This window comes from Nyctereutes procyonoides, unplaced genomic scaffold (assembly GCF_905146905.1).
Source record: "Nyctereutes procyonoides isolate TBG_1078 unplaced genomic scaffold, NYPRO_anot_genome, whole genome shotgun sequence".
In the NCBI taxonomy this organism is placed as follows: Eukaryota; Metazoa; Chordata; class Mammalia; order Carnivora; family Canidae; genus Nyctereutes; species Nyctereutes procyonoides.
In genome coordinates, this window is record NW_026575020.1 from 46,314,396 (window position 1) to 46,331,464 (window position 17,069).

The window sequence follows — 17,069 nt, forward strand, 5'->3', positions numbered from 1 at the left end:
GGAATAGTAGAGCGTCTCTTCAGCCTGAAAAGAACATTTACAAAAAACCTACAGCTAACATAATACTTAATGATGAGAAACTAGAAGCTTTCCACTAAGATCAGAAACATGGCAAGGATGTTGCCACTTACCACTCCTTTCCAAAATCGTATTGGAAGTCCTGGCTAATGCAATAAGATAAGAAAAGGAAATAAAAGGCATACTGACTTGAAAGGAAGAAATAAAACTGTCTTTGTTCACAGATGACATGATTGTCTATGTGCAAAATCCAAAAGAATTGACAAAAACCCCTGAAACTAATAATGGTTTCAGAATGCAAGGTTAGTATAAATCTAGGTATAGGACTTTATGTTTTACAAGTTCCTCTTGTTCGTTGGACCTCTTCACTTCTAGTCTTTGTGAAAGCCTAGATCTTGATTTTTTCCTCTCAGTTCAGCACCCTCACAGCTGGGTGTCTGTGAGTCTGACTGTCCCAAATTATTGGCCAAACATGGCTCGGGATAGACATCACCACCACCATCCCTCTACCACCATATGCTTCTAGAATTTTCTCTCCTAAGAAACTTATATTTTCAAATACAATCCTTCAAACAACCAGAAACCCACCTAACGGTACTGCATTGGCCTGAAATCCTCCAAGAAGTATCAGCCATGCTGTAGCAGCCTGAGATATAAAAGCTACTGTGAGAAACTCTTCTGGAAGAGAATGGATGTGACTTGCCCCTCACAGCCTTCCTTGTTCACTCTAGGGCACATTCCTTTGGTCACAGGGATGGCAGGTAGCTTACTGGCCTTGCTCAGGCCCCAATCATCATGCCTCTTGCCAACCAAGCATGCCGTCTATCTACAGCAGAGCTGCATTCCAGGGTCAGGCTGTTTTGTTTCTCCGTGGATTGGAAGCAAGATTATTTCAGAGCTCCATGTGGCCAGGGGAGAAGCTTTAAGCAGAGGGGGCTCAGACTCAGAACTTTCTAGGACACTGAAAGAGATCAAACTTTTTCTATCCTGGTCAAAGACAGCACTGGGCATCCGGGTGGCCTACTTCCCAAATTCCTGCATTCCCATCGTGGCCCAGTTCCAATAATGCAAAATGAATCCCCGTGCCCCCTGGTTATAAATCTCAAGTCATGGCTTTTTCTCAGCTGGAGAAGTTTGGGGATAGGGATGGGAAAGGGGGTAGCTGTGTTGTTTCTCTGCCAGCACTTAGAGCTGCAGTGTTGGCAGGCCAGAGCCTTGGAGGAAGTCACCCCAGGTGCCCTCCCCTCCTGATCTAACACTCTGCAGAGGAAATCTGCTCCAAGAGGTCTTGGAGGGAGGCCTGGAGCTGGGAGTGAAAACCTCCGGACACTCAGGAGCCCCAAGAGTTCCGGAAACAATCAGGGTCACATGAGGGGTGCTCCTGGGCAAGGGGTGGGCTAATGGTGATGGCACTTTCCATGTGGGGCTCACTGGGCCAAAATATGCTTCCCCCTTTTTCAGGCACCTGATTCAACCAACCTAATAAGGTATCCTCTGCCAGGGGTAAGAATGATAGTGGTGACCACATTTATTTTGTATTTACTGTATGCCAAGTTTGTTTTCTTGTTCAGGATATGTCAGCAGCCCCTCCCCCCACAATCTGATCCATTCTCTGCCAATTCCCGGTGGCTCTCAAAAAACATCATTTAGTTTTCCCTAAGCTGCCTCCTCTTCTCAAACCTGACTCTTTTCCTTAATCCAGAGTGTTTCTGTTTGGCTTGGGGCCCAATGAAATAAAAAACCCACAAATGAGAAATAAATCCTCAAATGGGCTGTGTTTGGGTTTTGTGAATTGTGCCCCCTTCCTCCTAAACCCGCCCAGCTCATCTGTTGGCGGCCCTGGAAGCCTTTTCTCCCTTGAAGCAAAGACCCAGGAGCAGCTTTCCCCTTCCAAGACTGAGCCTCAAATCAAAAGAATTCTTCTTAAGATGTAGAATTCCAACCCCCATCAGGATGGAGAAGAGTCTATTAGGAGTGGGGGAGGCTGGTTCCTCTGACCCCCAAATCTCAGCACCTTCACCCAGAGTGCTGATATGCACAGGCCCTCAAGGTGAAGGCTTAAGAATTATTTCTGGAAGAAAAGCAGTCGTGGATATGTTCATTTGGTGCTTACTGAGTGCCTGGCGCTGTCCCAGGCTCAGCTTCCCAGTTGACAAGTGGCAGAGGCAGGATTTGAACACAGCCCTCTAACACAAATCCTCGTGCCTGCTATTTCAAACACTGCCTCCCCCAGCCCTCTGGGGGACTGGGCAGCCTGACTCTCACTGCCCTCTTCAAAGGGCAGACCAGGTCCTTGGACAAAGTTCCTAAAATGCACCAGCTGAGGTGGGCGTCTGGCAGACCTTGGTGGGACTAGACTCAGGCCTCCTGGGGCTGTGTGTTGAGAATCATGGGATTGAAGACTACAAATCAACAGCTTGGTAAAGAGACTTTCTAGTGATATGAGTTTCTTTTATACAAGGTCGACCCTCATGTACCCCCTAATGCCCTCTGCAGCCCACTTGTGTACACACACACACACACACACACACACACACACACACACACATTGCTTCTATGAGTCATTTCCCAGCTGCTCCAAAGGGTGGGGAGGCTAATTAGTTCCACACAGGCCTGGGGCTTCCTGCCCTCTGCTAGCTCAGCTCTTTCTAAGGAGCCCCCAAGCAATACCACTGGGGTTCTACGGATGTCTTCACTCAAACTTGTGCATGCACACCCTCTCCCGCACACATCTGGGCCCACCTCACCCACCTTTGGGCAGATCCACCCCCTGCACACAGGGCTGCTTCCCCTGCCCTGCCTGTTCCTATCCACAGTATACTCCAGGAGATGCCTGCCTTTGTTCTCCTGTCTCTGCCCCACAGCCTCACCTTTCCCAGACCATGGCAGACAGGCTTTTTTCCTGCCATGAGTCCACCAAGAGGGCAACAGAAAGACTGTTCAAAACTGATCAGAGCCAACCTGGTTCGCCGTTCCCTCCATCAGACCCCAACCATCCAGGTAAGGTGGGCTTTGAGCCCTCCCCACTTGGGCCCCACACCCCTGCCAGGTCCGGGGAGTTGGGGATCACGGTTACCAGTGCCAGGGAGAGTGGCCCTCTCGCTGCTGGTGGAGCCCCAGCCTATTATGAGAAACCCACAAGGAAGGCTGGTGGACTGTCTCTGCCCCTTCAGCCAGCTTGGCCCTGCCACTACCTCTGAGAACTTCGCTCTACTCCAGAAACTGCTCCAGGCCACCAACTACCCTGGTAAAAGATCCTTCTCCCAAATTAAGGCCAATCAAGAACTTACAAACCTCAAAAAAGACCAGAGTTGGGGCGCCTGGGTGGCTCAGTGGTTAAGTGTTTGCCTTTGGCTCAGGTTGTGATCCTGGGGTCCTTGATCCCGGGGTCCTCGAATTGACCAGCATCAGTCTCCCCGCAGGGAGCCTGCTTCTCCCTCTGCTTGTGTCTCTGCCTCTCTGTGTGTGTCTCATGAATAAATAAATAACATCTTAAAAAAAAAAAAAAAAAGGGACCAGAGTCGGGAGCAGATCTTACTGAAATGGAAGCCAGAAGGATTCTGCTTTGCTTTTGGTGTCACTGTCCTCACAGCAAAATTCATAAACCGCAGACCCTCACAGAAGGGAGTCTGTTATCCATCTTATAAAAGGATCCCCCTCACCTGAAGGAGACCAGATAGGAAAAAAATACATATACCCCCCCCAGCTATGCAGGGTGCCCAGAGCTGGATAAGGTCGTCCTGCTTCCTGCTAGGGGGACCCAACGTTTGTAGCTCCTTTCTTTCCTATTGCCTCCTCTTCCCCCACAAGAGGAGACACTGATTTCAGAGTCACAGCCTGGTGAAAGCCACGATAATTAACTACTAGTTAACACTTATGTAGAGCTGACTACTTGCCAAGCATTGTTCTGGGCACCTCAAATTCATGAGCTCTTTAAATCCTCACCATGATCCTACTATTATCACTTCATTTGACAGAGAAGGAAACTGAGGCACAGAGAGGGCAAGTCACTTGCCAGAGGTGGTTTATGTAGCAGACTGGGGCTGGGTACTGGGCCTTTGGGGCTCTCAAAAGAGCCCCTGGCACTTAAGCACTAAGCTTTATCACCACCCAAGTCTAAATGAACCACGTCCTTTTAGCACCTATCTGTTGGCGTGGTGGGGTCAGAGGGGGGCGCTGGCAGGGGCACCTGGCTTCACAAACCCTCCAAGCAGAGTGGGGTCTGGTGACCACTGTGGTTTTATATTTTCCATTTATGCCAGGGTTCCTGGCAGAGGGCAGCAGGGCCTGAGGGGTGGCTTGCCCTTCGAGGGGCACAACTCCCTGCCTCCACCCCCCACCCCGGTCTGTTCCTTGAACCTCGCTGGCTCCTCCTGCTGCCCCATCCCCCCAACGATGGCTGTTGACTGAAAACCTCAGGGAATAAAAATAGCTGTTGCTGATGAGGCAGAAAAGGGGCCAGAGCACATGAAAGGCCTGGGGTAGGGGTGGTGGGGGTAGAGGGAACCCTGGCTTCCCCCAGCTCCTGGGAACCCCTGGAACCTGAAGGAGCCCCTGGGAACCATGACCTGTCTCTGCCACTGCCGAGCTGGGGACCCCTGCAGGAGGCCTGGCACCTGCAGCCAGCCCTAGGGCTGCCTGCTGGAATCCCCACCCCCCCTCCAAGTCTCAGGGACGAGCTCTGCCCCCCACGCAGCCCCGTACCAGCATCAGTGCCCCTCACTAGCTGTGTGCCGCGGGCAAGTGGCAGGACCCTCAGAGCCTGAGCCCTCCCTTAAGGGGAGTCGAGGAACGGAAGGCTTGTAAAACCTGCGCCCTGCTTGTTGACGTCCACCCTCCTTCGTCCCCTCCTCTCCCTACCTGCTCTTTGGGAACTCAGTCTCAGATTTTCATCTTCCTTCAATGCATCTCTGTTCTATCACCTGGAGAGAGAGAGCGAGCCTTTCCACTTCTCTCTGCACGGTCCACTCCCTTGTCTCCTCTCTGGCTGCGCCTGGCCCTGGATACTTCTCTCAACTGCATCCCCAGCTGGACTACCCCGCCCCACCTTGTCACTCTCTATACTTTTCTCTGTTCTGGTGGCCAGAGTTGCCTCTGGAGGCAGGGACCCTGTCAGGACCACTGCCCATCGTCTGGCAGGAGTTTTGTGCTTTCGGTATTGAACTCAGGGCTTCCCATGACCTGGCCTGGGGGTGGGTCCCAGAAGGCCTGGTGAGGGAAAACAGTAGGCACGCCTTGGCACTCAGGCCAGCCTAGAGCTGGGAAGGTGATTCCAAGTCCTGAGCCCCACCTCAGGCAGGTTCCCAACCAGAAATGACAAGCAGAACCAGGCTAGGACAGGGTCACCTAGGAAGGACCCTTAATTATCTTCCCAAAACCTGACTAAAAAAAAAAAAAAAATCCCGGCCAGTCCCCTGAGAGTTGCCTGGGATGGAGACGGGAGAGGGCCTTTTGAGTTATGTCTGGGACCCTGCATCGCCCACACAGGTCATGTGGCTCCAAATACTAGTGTGGTAACCACAATTGTCCACAACACTGCCACATAGAAGGAGGCCACTAGCTGTGGGCAGGGGACTGGGGATGACCCTAGAAGAATCTGGAGGGTCCTGGGAGGACCAGTCTTCCACCTGTGTCCCCATCCCACTGCCACCCCTGGGGGCTCCTTACCTCCGCTTAGGGCTCTGGGGGACAATCACAGCCTTTGTCATAGACCAATGACAACAATGCCCACCATTGGCTCTTCCCTACCTCTCTGTCAACCCCTTCCCCTCTCCAGAATAGCCAGACCAGCGCCAAACTGGTCTCGAGCTAGTCTCCTCAAGATGGCTCATCATAGAGGCTAAACTCAAAGGCCTTCAAGGCTTGTTTGGGCTCTGACCTTCCCAGGCTCTGGGGTGATTTGTTTCCACGCAGGGCCCCGCTGCAGGTGGTATGGGTGGGAGGGGGACATGTTTAGTATCCCCCTGGAGGGCCCCCTCCCCACCCTGGGGCATTGGGAGCCCTCCTGGTGCCCAGGGCCCTGTGCCTGAGCAGGGGGAGGGGCCGCCAGACGTAGTCCTTAACCGTGTGGAGCGGGAAGGCGCTCAGGCCCGCTGTGCCATCCAGTGCCTCCTTGGAAAGCCTCAAAGCCCCCATCCCACCCTCAGGGCCCTCTACGTGGGGATCCCCAATCTTTGAACAAATGCCCCCCTCTGGGAAGCAACACCACGCTCCTCCCAAACCCCTCGTCCTACCTCTGCTCAGGCCTTTGGGCTTCTTCCACTAGCGGCTGCCCGCCCCCGCCTCCCGGTGGTGGTGGTGTTGGGGTGCCTGGCTCTCCCGGCGCTCTGCCCCGGCCCCCACTCCTGGCCCTGAGGCTCCTCCTGAATCCCCCCAAGGCCCCTTCAGTGCTGCGGCCCCATCTTCTTCCCCTCGGGCCAGGCTTTCTGCCTTCCCCACTTGCCCAGGAAAGGAGCCCAGCCTCGCCCCAGGCCTGCGGGAACGGCAGGGGCGGTGGGCAGAGCCTGGGCGGTGCGGCCTGAGATGTGTCCTCTGCTGGCATCTGGAAGATTCCTGTTTCAGCAGAGCAAAGGAGCCGCCACCACCCCCCGCCCGGCCTCCCGCCTCTCTCCTCCCCCCACAGCCCTGCCTTCGGAGCCACCGTGAACAGCCTGAGCTGCCCGTGGGGACAAGCCGGGGACAGGCGTTTGGCTCCTGTGCTCTCTTCCCCTGAAGAAACTCAGCCCCGTCCTGTCCCCGGGGTCACCCTGTGCTCGCCTGGAGCCCAGCGCAGCCGCCGCCGAGTGAGGGGGCCCGGACTGGGCTGAGGGCAGAGAGCGGCCCACCGAGGGCGGCCCAGGCCAGTCTCGGGGACCCGCAGGGTCGGGGCGCAGGGAGCCGGGCGCAGGCCGTGGCAGAGCAGGGCCGGGGCGGCCGGAGGACGGCGGCACCCGGAGCCAAGCGGTGGCTTCCTTGAAGCCAGGCTGGGCCCGGGGCCAGGGTGCCCTGCTCCTCGGGGTGGCCTGCCCTCGGGGTGCCGGCCGGGGCGGGGTGCGGTACTCACTGCCGGCGGGAGCCAAGGGCTTGCGGCCGAGCCTGGAGCGCCGTCGCCCACCTCGGGCTGGGGCTGGGACTCCGGGGGACTTGGCCGGGGGGCGGGCGGCGGGGACAGCTGCTGCTGATGTCACAGGGTCATGAGTGAAACCTGAGGACCGGGCCAATCTTCAGGTGGGAGCCTGGGCCGCGCTGCCCGGCCGGGTGCGCCTGGGCTCAGCCGGGGACCGCCGGGGCTGGGGGCCCCTGGCACCCGCTGGCCCGCTTGCACGCACATGCACACGCGTGCACACGCATGCACACGCACACACGCGGGGGCATATGGACGAGCCCATCCCACCAGGTCCTCTCGCACCCTTGGGGAGCTCACACGGGCTCGTTCTACACGCCAGTCCCCTTTCACACTCATTCCCCAGAGCCCCCCAGGGCACACGCCAGCTCGCACACTCACACACTCACACTCGCTTCGGTACACACTCATGGATGTGTCTCCCCACAAATGCCACACTCACACGTACTCAGCTATACACATAAACCAACCACCCTTCGTATGTTCACAAAGACCCTTCCAAGGTGCGTCACACCCGTTCCCACGCATGCTTATTGCTCACGCAAGCACACCCGCTCCCACACTCACATTGGGCTCGTGCGGATACTTGTATTATTATACATGTATAGTCATATCTATTCTCCTGCCCAAGTGAACACAAATGCCACGTATCCCGGACACTAGATTTCATCGCGTGTATGCCTGCGTGTACACACACCCATACCCACGGTCGTGCTCACACATTCACGCATGTCCATTCATGTTACTTATGTCCATACCGTTGTCTGAGTCTCTGACCACGCCCCTGTTCACACGTACACAGGGCCACCTGTGTGTACCTGTGATCACTAGATTTTCATTAAGTGTGTGCCTATCTGTATACACACACACATAAACGCACACCACCTACACACCCACACAACCATCAGCGGGACAGCACAGAAGTCTCAAACGTAATTTTTCTACCCCCAGTCCCCTCGCCACCATCCCACTGGCTAGACATCTGTCTCTCTGAGCTCGGGGAAGGGAGGGTGGGTGGAGGGCCCGATGAGGTTGGTTTAGCCCTCTGCGCCCCCCCCCCACCCGCGGCCAGTCTGGGGCTGCGATGACCCCTGGTGGAGCTGTTGTGAAATGACCCACCTCCCAGCTGGCCCACTATGCTTTCCCCAGGCAGACATGAGAACCCTCCCACTGAATCCGGAGTCTCTGCTCCCCAAAGCTCCCTACATTTCCCTCCCCAGTCTCCCATGTCCATCCCTGACACTGTCTTTTACTGGTAAGCCAGAGCTCCAGCTGAGCTGAGCCCAGGACAGGGTGGCCTTTGTTAAGGGACAGCGGGAGGCCTGGGGAGTGGTCACCCTCAGTCCTGCAGGTGGGATGGCATCTCTGCTCCCAGTGACTCTCTGTGGAGACAGCCTCAGTCTTGTCGAGCCCTTCCTTGGGGGCCAGGCCTGGCTGTGGTTTGAGAAGTTCCTGCTACCTGCACGGCCCACATCTCACTCCAGGTGACTCACATCACACCCTCAGAGGTGTGTCTTCCAAACCTACAGGTGTGAGCATGGGCGTTCTCTGTGCCTGGTTCTTGTCCTGCTTTGCTCATTGACCTTTCTGACACACATTTTCCATGTAGTTTTATTAGTGATGTGATCCAGGTGTCCGCGTGCCCCAGACTCTTCTTTGCAAGGATCCTCTTTATTTTTTTAAAGATTCTATTTATTCACCAGAGACACACACAGAGGCAGACACATAGGCAGAGGGAGAAGCAGGCTCCCCATGGGGAGCCAAATGTGGAACTTGATCTCAGGACCCCGGGATCATGACCTGAGCCAAAGGCAGATGCTCAATCACTGAGCCCCCCAGGTACCCCAAGGATCCTCTTTTTTTAGTACTTAGAGGAAAAGCAAATGTTTTGTCTCTTCCTTCCTAAGTTGTTTCCCCATAGCTGTTCCCTGGGCCCCCTGTCATCACTCATGGCCCTGCTGTGGCTCTAGTTTGCTTCGATGCTGGCTACTGTCCCTTTGATACACACTACCCCCTGTCTGTGGGCACAGGAGGAGGGGTAGTAGGTAGGCAGCTGTCATTCCCATTTATGGCTCCAACCTTTTGGTCTCTACCTGCTGCCTAGAGTTCTATGGGGTAAGAATTTCTTTAATGAGGGAAGGGAAGTTAAGTAAGGGAACTGTACAGGTGAGAGAGGGCCACTCAGTTGTCTAGGTTGTACACTGCACAATTCTGGGCACTGTAATTTGTAATCACATTTGTAATCATTATAGATCCATGTGTTTAAGATGATAATTGTCTAGCAGAAGGTAGCAAACTGTCTAGAGGACAGAGCTAATTTTTCTAATTTGCACAAGGTGTCATTTGGACTAGGAATAAGGCTGATTGGAAAACAGAAGCTGTATGTGAAATATGATTTTTTCCCACAGCCGAAGAGGAAGTGAATGCCTCCCTCTCTTGATGACAATATTTCTCCTTCCTTTGGGGAACTGCTCATTTCCTACTCCAAATATGTCATTCTGGTGTGGCTGATGATTACAACCCCCACCCCGGCCATAGAGATGGCCATGTCACCCGGGTCTGGCCAATCCTCCTGGCCACAGTGGTTGGTTCAAAAGCTGGCTATGTGGCACAAGTGGTGTCAATCATAGTCCTTCCTGGGCATATTTGTATATCAATACAAAAGAAAGATAATCTCTCGGGATTCTCTAGGTTTGTCTAGAGTAACGGAAATAAGGCTGCAGGTGACTGAGGTGTGTTTCCCACGGAGTGGAAGAGCCTGTCTGTAGGATGAGGGAAGGAGAACACCACACACAGGTGGGGGAGATGAGAGAGGGACCTGAAGACACTGCTTGACCCCTGAGGCAGCGAACTGCAAAGCGGCTCCATCACTGCACTTCCCTATCACATGAGCCCCAAAGCATCTGTTTTCCTTAGGCTAGTTTAGGGTGAGTTTCAGTTGCCCACAAACAAAAGAATTCTGCAGAATAGAACCACCTTTCAGAAAATCCCACCTTGACTCACAGGAACTGGCCTGTTGTACTCTGTCCTGGCCTCTACCCTGCACCCCGCACCCCTCACCCCTAGCTTGTACTATCAGTTTTTTTCCCTGAGCCATTCCATCAGGGAGACTTCCTGGGAGCTTCAGCAGGTGATCCCCCATAGTTGGTGGAGCCCTGATTCCAGGGAGTCGAGGAGGGGAGGGGCTCTGCACTCCACCCCACAGCTCTACGCCAGCAGGCTGGGACCTTGAAACTGACTCCCACCACAGTGCACCCCACTGGTGCCATCTATGTTTTCTAGGTCCTCAAAGTATCACCGGGGAGCTGTCAGACCAAACCGCACACACATATACCAGCCTCACAAGGATAGCCATATTTGGAGAAAAAAGCAGAGTCAGAGCCTCTGAACAGAAAAATGGAATTTCTCTACTATGGTATTGTCAAGGCCTTCCCCACATAACCAGTTAGTCATGCCACTAGAGCCTTCAATTAGGGCCTCATTAGGCCCTGGGCCCAAGAAAAGGGCCTGTTGTAGGATCACCTGTGTCTACTCAGCACTTCCTCATCTGCACCAAAAAGAAACTCTGAAATTCCCACCTGAGTTCTTAAAAAGACCCTCTTCTCCACGGTTCCATCTGAGACTGAGAGGAAGGAGCTCATTTTTCGTGTTTTTTTTTTAATGACTGCACACTCTTCCTTTGAGTGAATTGCCTTCATTTACACAGCCATTCCTTTGTTAGAGGACACTGGGTGTGTTCAATTTTCAACCCTAAAAACCAGCACTGTGACGAACACATTTGAGTAGAAATCTCTTTCCATTTATTTATTCCCCGAACCAGATTTACCGAGGCAACAGGGAGGACTTTTGGTACATGTCGCTGTGGGATGCTAAGAAACAAACCAACCAACAAACAAAACCCATAAAACAACAACAACAACAAACAAGATGCAAACAAGAGTCCTCATGGAGACAAAATGAAAGGAAACATGTAGAATGTCAACACGCCAAAGAAACTAATAGTGGGCCAGCCAAGTAGCCAGAAAGTCACCTCTTCCACTGCTGGACTGATGTTAGATCTTTTATAAGCAAAGGTGCTCTGGTAGATAAGCACATGCGGTTTTTCCATTCTCTTCAAATGGCAAATGCTTTCATTTCCTTTGACAAAGAACTCTACTTGCAGAAGCCAGATAGTTTCTACCTCAGCCCGGCCTTCCAAACTACACGTGGGGTTATCATGTGATCTTATATCTGAGGTGCTGAAGTAATCACCAATTCCTGCCTGTTTTCCACAGTGACCTCCAACGTGCTTCTTTTAGAGGGATGAGGGTGGTGGCCTCCCACTGGCCTCCCTGCCTCCAGCTTTGCCTCAGTTTAATCCATTGACCGTTATATTCTCAGATGAATTTTCTTTTTCTTTTTAAAATTTATTTATTAATGAGAGACACACAGAAAGAGGCAGAGACATAGGCAGAGGGAGAAGCAGGCTCTCCGCAGGGAGCCTGATGCAGGACTAGATCCCAGAACCCCCAGATCATGACCTGAGCCAAAGGCAGAGACACTCAACCACTGAGCCACCAGGTGCCCTCCAGAGGAATTTACTTCAGTGTCTATTTTGGTATTTTACTTCGCTGAATACAAGTTTCTCACAGAGCTACTAGAATTGGTTTTTCCAGGAGTTTTCAGCAGCGTGGAGGCAGACACAGAAAAAATGGGAGGCCAGTCTTAGTTTGGATTCCCCCAAAAGCAGAGCCTGAGGCAAGGATCGGGGAGCAAGTAGTTTATTTGGAAGGAGATCCCAGGAAGCCCTGTGAAGGAATAGAGAAAAGACAGAGAAAGGAAAAACCCAGGAAATTGTGTATTTGATTGGTGAGTAGGTCATTACTGGGACAACTGGGACACACATGGGACTGTTGAGAGACTTTGGGGGAGGGTTCTCCCAGAGTTGGCCCACTGAGGCCAGCAGGCTCTACCATCAACGGCTGTCCTGTAATGTGTCAGGGTTGCTTCTGGGATGACTTCTGGCCTGCCTTACCTGTGGCCAGAAGATGTCCCCAGATGGAGACACTGTGTGTGCAGGAACCAACTGTATACCATGGGGAGGATACATCCCCATCACACATTTGCTCTTCCTAATTCTGGTTGACATGCACAAAGATGTGAGCAACAAGATGAATCTTCCTAAAAGATGGCTGTGCACCCATCACCCCTCTATTTCTCTCCTGCTCAGGACTTACCGAGAGCTCTCCATCACCCACATGGCACAACCTAAATTCCATGACCTGGGTTGGCCTGGGCTGCTGGAACTTCTCTCCGTCCAGATCCTCCACTACAATCAGACGGTGTGACCACTGGATCATTAGGGCATGATCCGTTCCTGCACCTGTGCCTTTGCTCAGGCTGGGGCACAGCCTGGGCTGCCCTCTCTCTCTCTCACACTGCTTTGGCCCCATTCCCAAGGTCCTCCACTTCAGAACTCTATCCCTCAGTGATCAATTCCTCTCTTTTTATGACCCCTTCTTCTAGGCCTCACCCACAGGGGACTTTGCATTGCCTTGTATTTTTGCTCTCTTCCCATGGTACTTTTTCACTTCCCAACAATGCTGGGACCAGCAAGAATACACCACTGTGTCTCCAGTATTCAGGTTGCCTTGCGCACACAGGCACCTCCTTGGTCAAAGTTTTGCTGATGGGAAACACAAAGTTTGGCTTCTCCCCTCTCACTGCAATGAAGGTGCAGCTGGAAAAGGGGACCTCTGTGCCCATCCCACTCCCCCCCAGGGCTTGCCACCACATTGCCTGATGTCAGGTTGTTGATGGCCATTGAAGCTCTAAGACTCACAGCTAATGCTCTGCCCATAGGCCCCCTCCCAGGGACAAAAGGCACAAAGGAGGAGGTGGAAATGATCTTTGTGGTTCTAGACAGCAGGACTGCCAGGAAGAGGAGTTGAACAGAAGTAGAGGGTGGGGGAAGGGCAACTCCTGGGGTGCTAATCCCAGCTTCCTGTCTGGATTTTCCTTGACTGCTGCTCAGGGCCTATCTTAGGATGGTCACAGCTGCCGAAATAGATCTCTCCCCTCACCTGTTCTGAAGCAAAGAAGACCTTGATAACTTCCTGTCGAAAGAATGCTGGCTTTGGTAATTTTTCCAGGATGTGAGACAATACTAGGGGCACTGGTGGTGAACTCCCCAGGCTTCTCCACCTCTGCAAGGCTGCAGCCAGGAATGAGGGAACAAACAGCCACGAGGGTGGGGTACCGGGGGCATGGAGTTGAGGGGCCAGCTACCCCTTTCTATCCAGGGCGGAGCCTTTTCTGTGAACTTGGTTAGTGCTTCTGTCCTTGGTCTGCTCAGAAACCACTCCTGCCCCAAAGGACACCCCTCTGATTCAGAGTGACCCACAGAACATACCCTCCGCCCTCCTCATTTACCTGCCCTCCCCGGCCAGTCCTGCTCTTACAGAATTTTCTACTCCTGCTTAACTAATCATCCTAGCCAATTCTGGGACCTGGAAACCAAGTGTTTGCATTGGGGCGGGTCTTGCCAGCCCCTCACTCATTCACTCAACAAACATGAGCCCCCTCGCCCCAAGCTGGGTACTGGAGGTGCGCCAGGGTGGGAGGTACAGGGAGGGGCAGCCAGGGAGCCGGCGGCTCGGGGGGCCTGGAGGTGGGCCTCCCGCAGAGGGACCGGCCCCTGGGGAGGGAGTCGCCTGGGACCCCGACCCCCCCGCCCCCCCCCCCCCCCCCCGGGTCCGCGGGGCTGGGGAGAGCAGAGCAAGCCCGGAGCACCCCGCCGGGAGGGACCTGCGCATGCGTGGGAGGAGATTTTTGTGGGTTTTTTTTTGGCGTCGCTCTCGTCGCCTAGGTAACCCGGACCGGCAGGAGCCCGCATGGCCTCGGGCCCCGGAGGGTGCTGGGGTCAGCCCCCACCGCAGGGTGCAGCCGGGACGGTAGGGCTGAGCCGGCTCCTCCCGGGGAGGCCGACGGGGAGCCGCGGTCCCCGGAGGAAGTGGGGTGGTTGCGGAGAGCGACCCCAAACGTAGGGGAGGGGAGGAGACACAGGGAACCCGGGGGCCGTGGGGGGCGGCAAGGAGCAGGCGGCCCCAGCGGGCGGGCGGGAGGTGGGGAGGGGTGGGTCCCCATCCTGGCCGCCCCCCGGCCGTCTCCCGCCCTCCCAGCCCTGGGTGACCGTCCTGCAGCCCGTCGCCTGGGACGCCCCGCCCCCGCGCCCGCGCCCGCAGCCGGGCAGAGTGAAGGAAGGTGAGACTCCGGGCTCAGGCGCCTTGCACCCCAGTCTGCTTCGCACATTCTCTGGGCATCCTCGCTGCACCGCACTCCCGCGCCTTCCCTGTCTGGGGCTTGGGGGGGGGGGCCGTGGGTTGGGGAGGGCCTGGGATCTGGGCGGTGGGCAGTGGGAGGCTGGGCGTGGGCCTGCTGACTCCCCCGCCCTAGACCTGCTGGAACTGATGCTGCTGCATAACGCACAGATGCACCAGCTGCTGCTGAGTAGCCTGGTGGCAGCAGCCGTCAACCCAGGGCCAGCCTCTTCCCACCAGCAGGTGCGTGGGCTTGGGTGCGGTGGAGCTGCGCCACCAGGGCCACCCACCTGCAGGTGCCAGGGTGGGGATCCATCTGAGGCGGATCCTGGAGAAAAAGAACCAGGCAACAGTGCCACAGGCCTGGCTGGGTCTCTTTGGCATCTCTTATGTGCCAGGCTTCCAAGCCAGCAGCCTCAGTGGAGGTGGGAGTCCCCAAATCCAGACCACTCAGGTCTTGTTTTCAAGGAGGTCTCCCTGCAGTGCATCCCCTACTAGACAGCAGGCCCAGGACGATGGGCACCATGGTTCCCTGAGTCTGCAGGGTGCTGGATACTTACTAGGGGCTCAAGTCATATTTGTTGAACAAGTGAAAAAATAAATGAATGACTATGAATACAAGGCAACTTTGGCCTGACTGGCACAGGGACAGGTACATGGCATGAGTGCACATTCATTGGGGAATGAAGAGCAGGTCCTTGGAGGAGCAGGTGACCTTAGAACCAGCCCTCAAAATCCAGGGGTGGTTTTGAGGCTTGGAGGAGGCCAGGTAGTGTCCACCATCCAGGCTGGCGAGAGCTGCTGCCACTCCTCACGCCCTGGCCCTTAGGGGGTCCCTGGGGTGAGCACCACACCTCCCTGATGGGGCACAGATGGGTCCAGGGGCCTGTCACTGGACTCCTGATCCAGCTCTGGAGTCATACCTGGATACTTTCAGTCCCTGCTCAGCCACTTATTAGCAGGGTGACTTTAGACAAGTTGCTCCATCTTTTTAAGCCTCAGTTTTTCCCTCCTGCAAAATAAGGAATAAATGTCTCCAAAGTACCTGGCTTGCAGGTAGTGATTGCTCAATAAAGGGAAGCCATTTCTCAATGCTGATCTGGAGAAATTAGGGGAGCAGAGAAGTGGGGGTAGGGATCCTGGGACCTGTATCACCTCTCCTCCCCCTTTCCCACAATCCTCAGGTCTACCTGGAGGGTCAACAGGAGGAGGAGGAGATACAAGCCCAGGAGGAAGGGCCTTTGGTGTTCCACCACCACTACCTGCCCTGCCCAATGCCCACACTGGGCCCCCTGCTGCCCTGGCCGGTCCCTTTCCTTTCCCTCCCCCCACAGCAGCCTCACTTGCAGGATGAGTCCAGGATTCAGCACTGCCCTCCTGCCTCTGGGACAAGGGGTCTGTAAGTGAGGCTGGGGAATCCAGACATTGCCAGGGCCTTGCTCTGGGGCTGGGCTGGAAGAGCTCACCAGGAGCTGGGGGTGGGGTAGAGATACTTGTGGGTGAGACCCCAGAGACTTTCTGATGGGGAGATCTTTCTTCTCTTTTCTCCATGTCAGGAGAACCGTGCCCCCGCCCCCACCCCCCAGTGCCACAGGCACTGTGGGTGCGGATGTACCCCCGGCTTCAGGTAGGCACAGGGTAGGTGAGCAGTGGGGTCCAAGCCCAGGTCAGGGTTGGGTCAGGAGGCCAGATGGGCCATGTTGGGGACGAGGGAGCTCCTCTCATCACTAGTCCCTTCCCCTTTCCTCCTTGGGGGCCGGTGATGCAGGAGGGAGTCAAGATCAGGGTGCTTTCTTTCCCCAGACTACTATGGTGCCGAGAGCCTACCATGAGGACAGACACTAGCCCTGGACCCTACCAGCATCACTGCAGAGCTGGAATGAGCCCTGGAGCCCCCCAAGTGCCTCCCTATTGCCTGCAACCCCACAGCCATGCCCTGCAGCCCTCCCCCCAACCCCCAACCACAGCCAGGCCCTCTCCTGGGTGAATCAAAACCCTCTTCACCACACTGAGACCTTGAACTGGCCTGATCTCTGCCCTGGAGTAAAAGCCCCTCTAAGCATCACCCAGGGCTGGGAAGCCACCACTGGTGTGTGTTGGGGGGTCAGTTTGGTGATCTGGGAATCAGAGCCCTTCCTGGACCTCCTCCACTCACCCCTGTCTGAGATGGCCAGGGCTGTGGGGTCTTGGTGACCTAATGATGGAGCAGGAGGTGAGGGGAGGACTGCTTTTGTTGTCCAAGGCTCTTTGAAGGCCTAGGGTGATGGGGGAGAGGCCTGGCTCAGAGGGTCCCAGAACTGAGCCAGTTCCCTTGGGCCCCACTGTCATCCCAGGAAGTTGGCTCTTCTGGCAGAAAGAAGTCAGAGCCATGTCCTGCTCCGAACATGAGTGGCCTGAGGTCCCAGAGGCCAAGTAGGAACAGAAAGTCTCTGCCCTATTGGGCCAGAGCTTGTGTCCTCCACCATCCCTCAGGAGAAATTAGTCACTCGGGGCCCCACAAGGATGGGTGTCTGGTGCCTGGGCTGGTCAGCATGGGCTCGCCCCAGGGCCTGGGCTGGCTGGGGCTCTGGACGGCTCTTGTGAAGAAGGGGATAGAGGGAGTCTTTGCAGACATTGGGGAGAGAAGTCCAGGTCTGGTGGGGTGCCCTTCC

The 17,069-nt window shown here is 55.1% G+C and overlaps 2 protein-coding genes across 2 annotated transcripts in view; one reads left to right on the forward strand and one right to left on the reverse strand.

Moving 5' to 3' along the window:
• Positions 1–6,287, reverse strand: part of SCN4A (sodium voltage-gated channel alpha subunit 4) — a 43,548-nt gene extending 37,261 nt beyond the window's left edge. Inside the window, exon 1 of the mRNA XM_055330681.1 lies at positions 6,252–6,287. The gene's annotated coding sequence lies outside the window, so the exon portion shown is untranslated. The remainder of the gene's footprint in view (positions 1–6,251) is intronic.
• Positions 6,288–13,913: 7,626 nt separating this feature from the next.
• On the forward strand, positions 13,914–17,018 carry PRR29 (proline rich 29). The gene is made up of 4 exons (XM_055337543.1): positions 13,914–14,052; positions 14,281–14,661; positions 15,603–15,817; positions 15,975–17,018. Exons 1-4 carry the CDS (start codon positions 13,993–13,995, stop codon positions 16,147–16,149), a joined length of 831 nt encoding a protein of 276 aa, XP_055193518.1. The 5' UTR covers positions 13,914–13,992; the 3' UTR covers positions 16,150–17,018.
• Positions 17,019–17,069: the final 51 nt, after the last annotated feature.

Coding starts and splice junctions, on each gene's coding strand:
- PRR29 (XM_055337543.1), top strand. CDS start 13,993: ATGGCCTCGGGCCCCGGAGGGTGCTGGGGTCAGCCCCCACCGCAGGGT. Junction 14,662..15,602: donor CAGCCTCTTCCCACCAGCAG/GTGCGTGGGCTT, acceptor CACAATCCTCAG/GTCTACCTGGAGGGTCAACA. Junction 15,818..15,974: donor GCCTCTGGGACAAGGGGTCT/GTAAGTGAGGCT, acceptor TCTCCATGTCAG/GAGAACCGTGCCCCCGCCCC.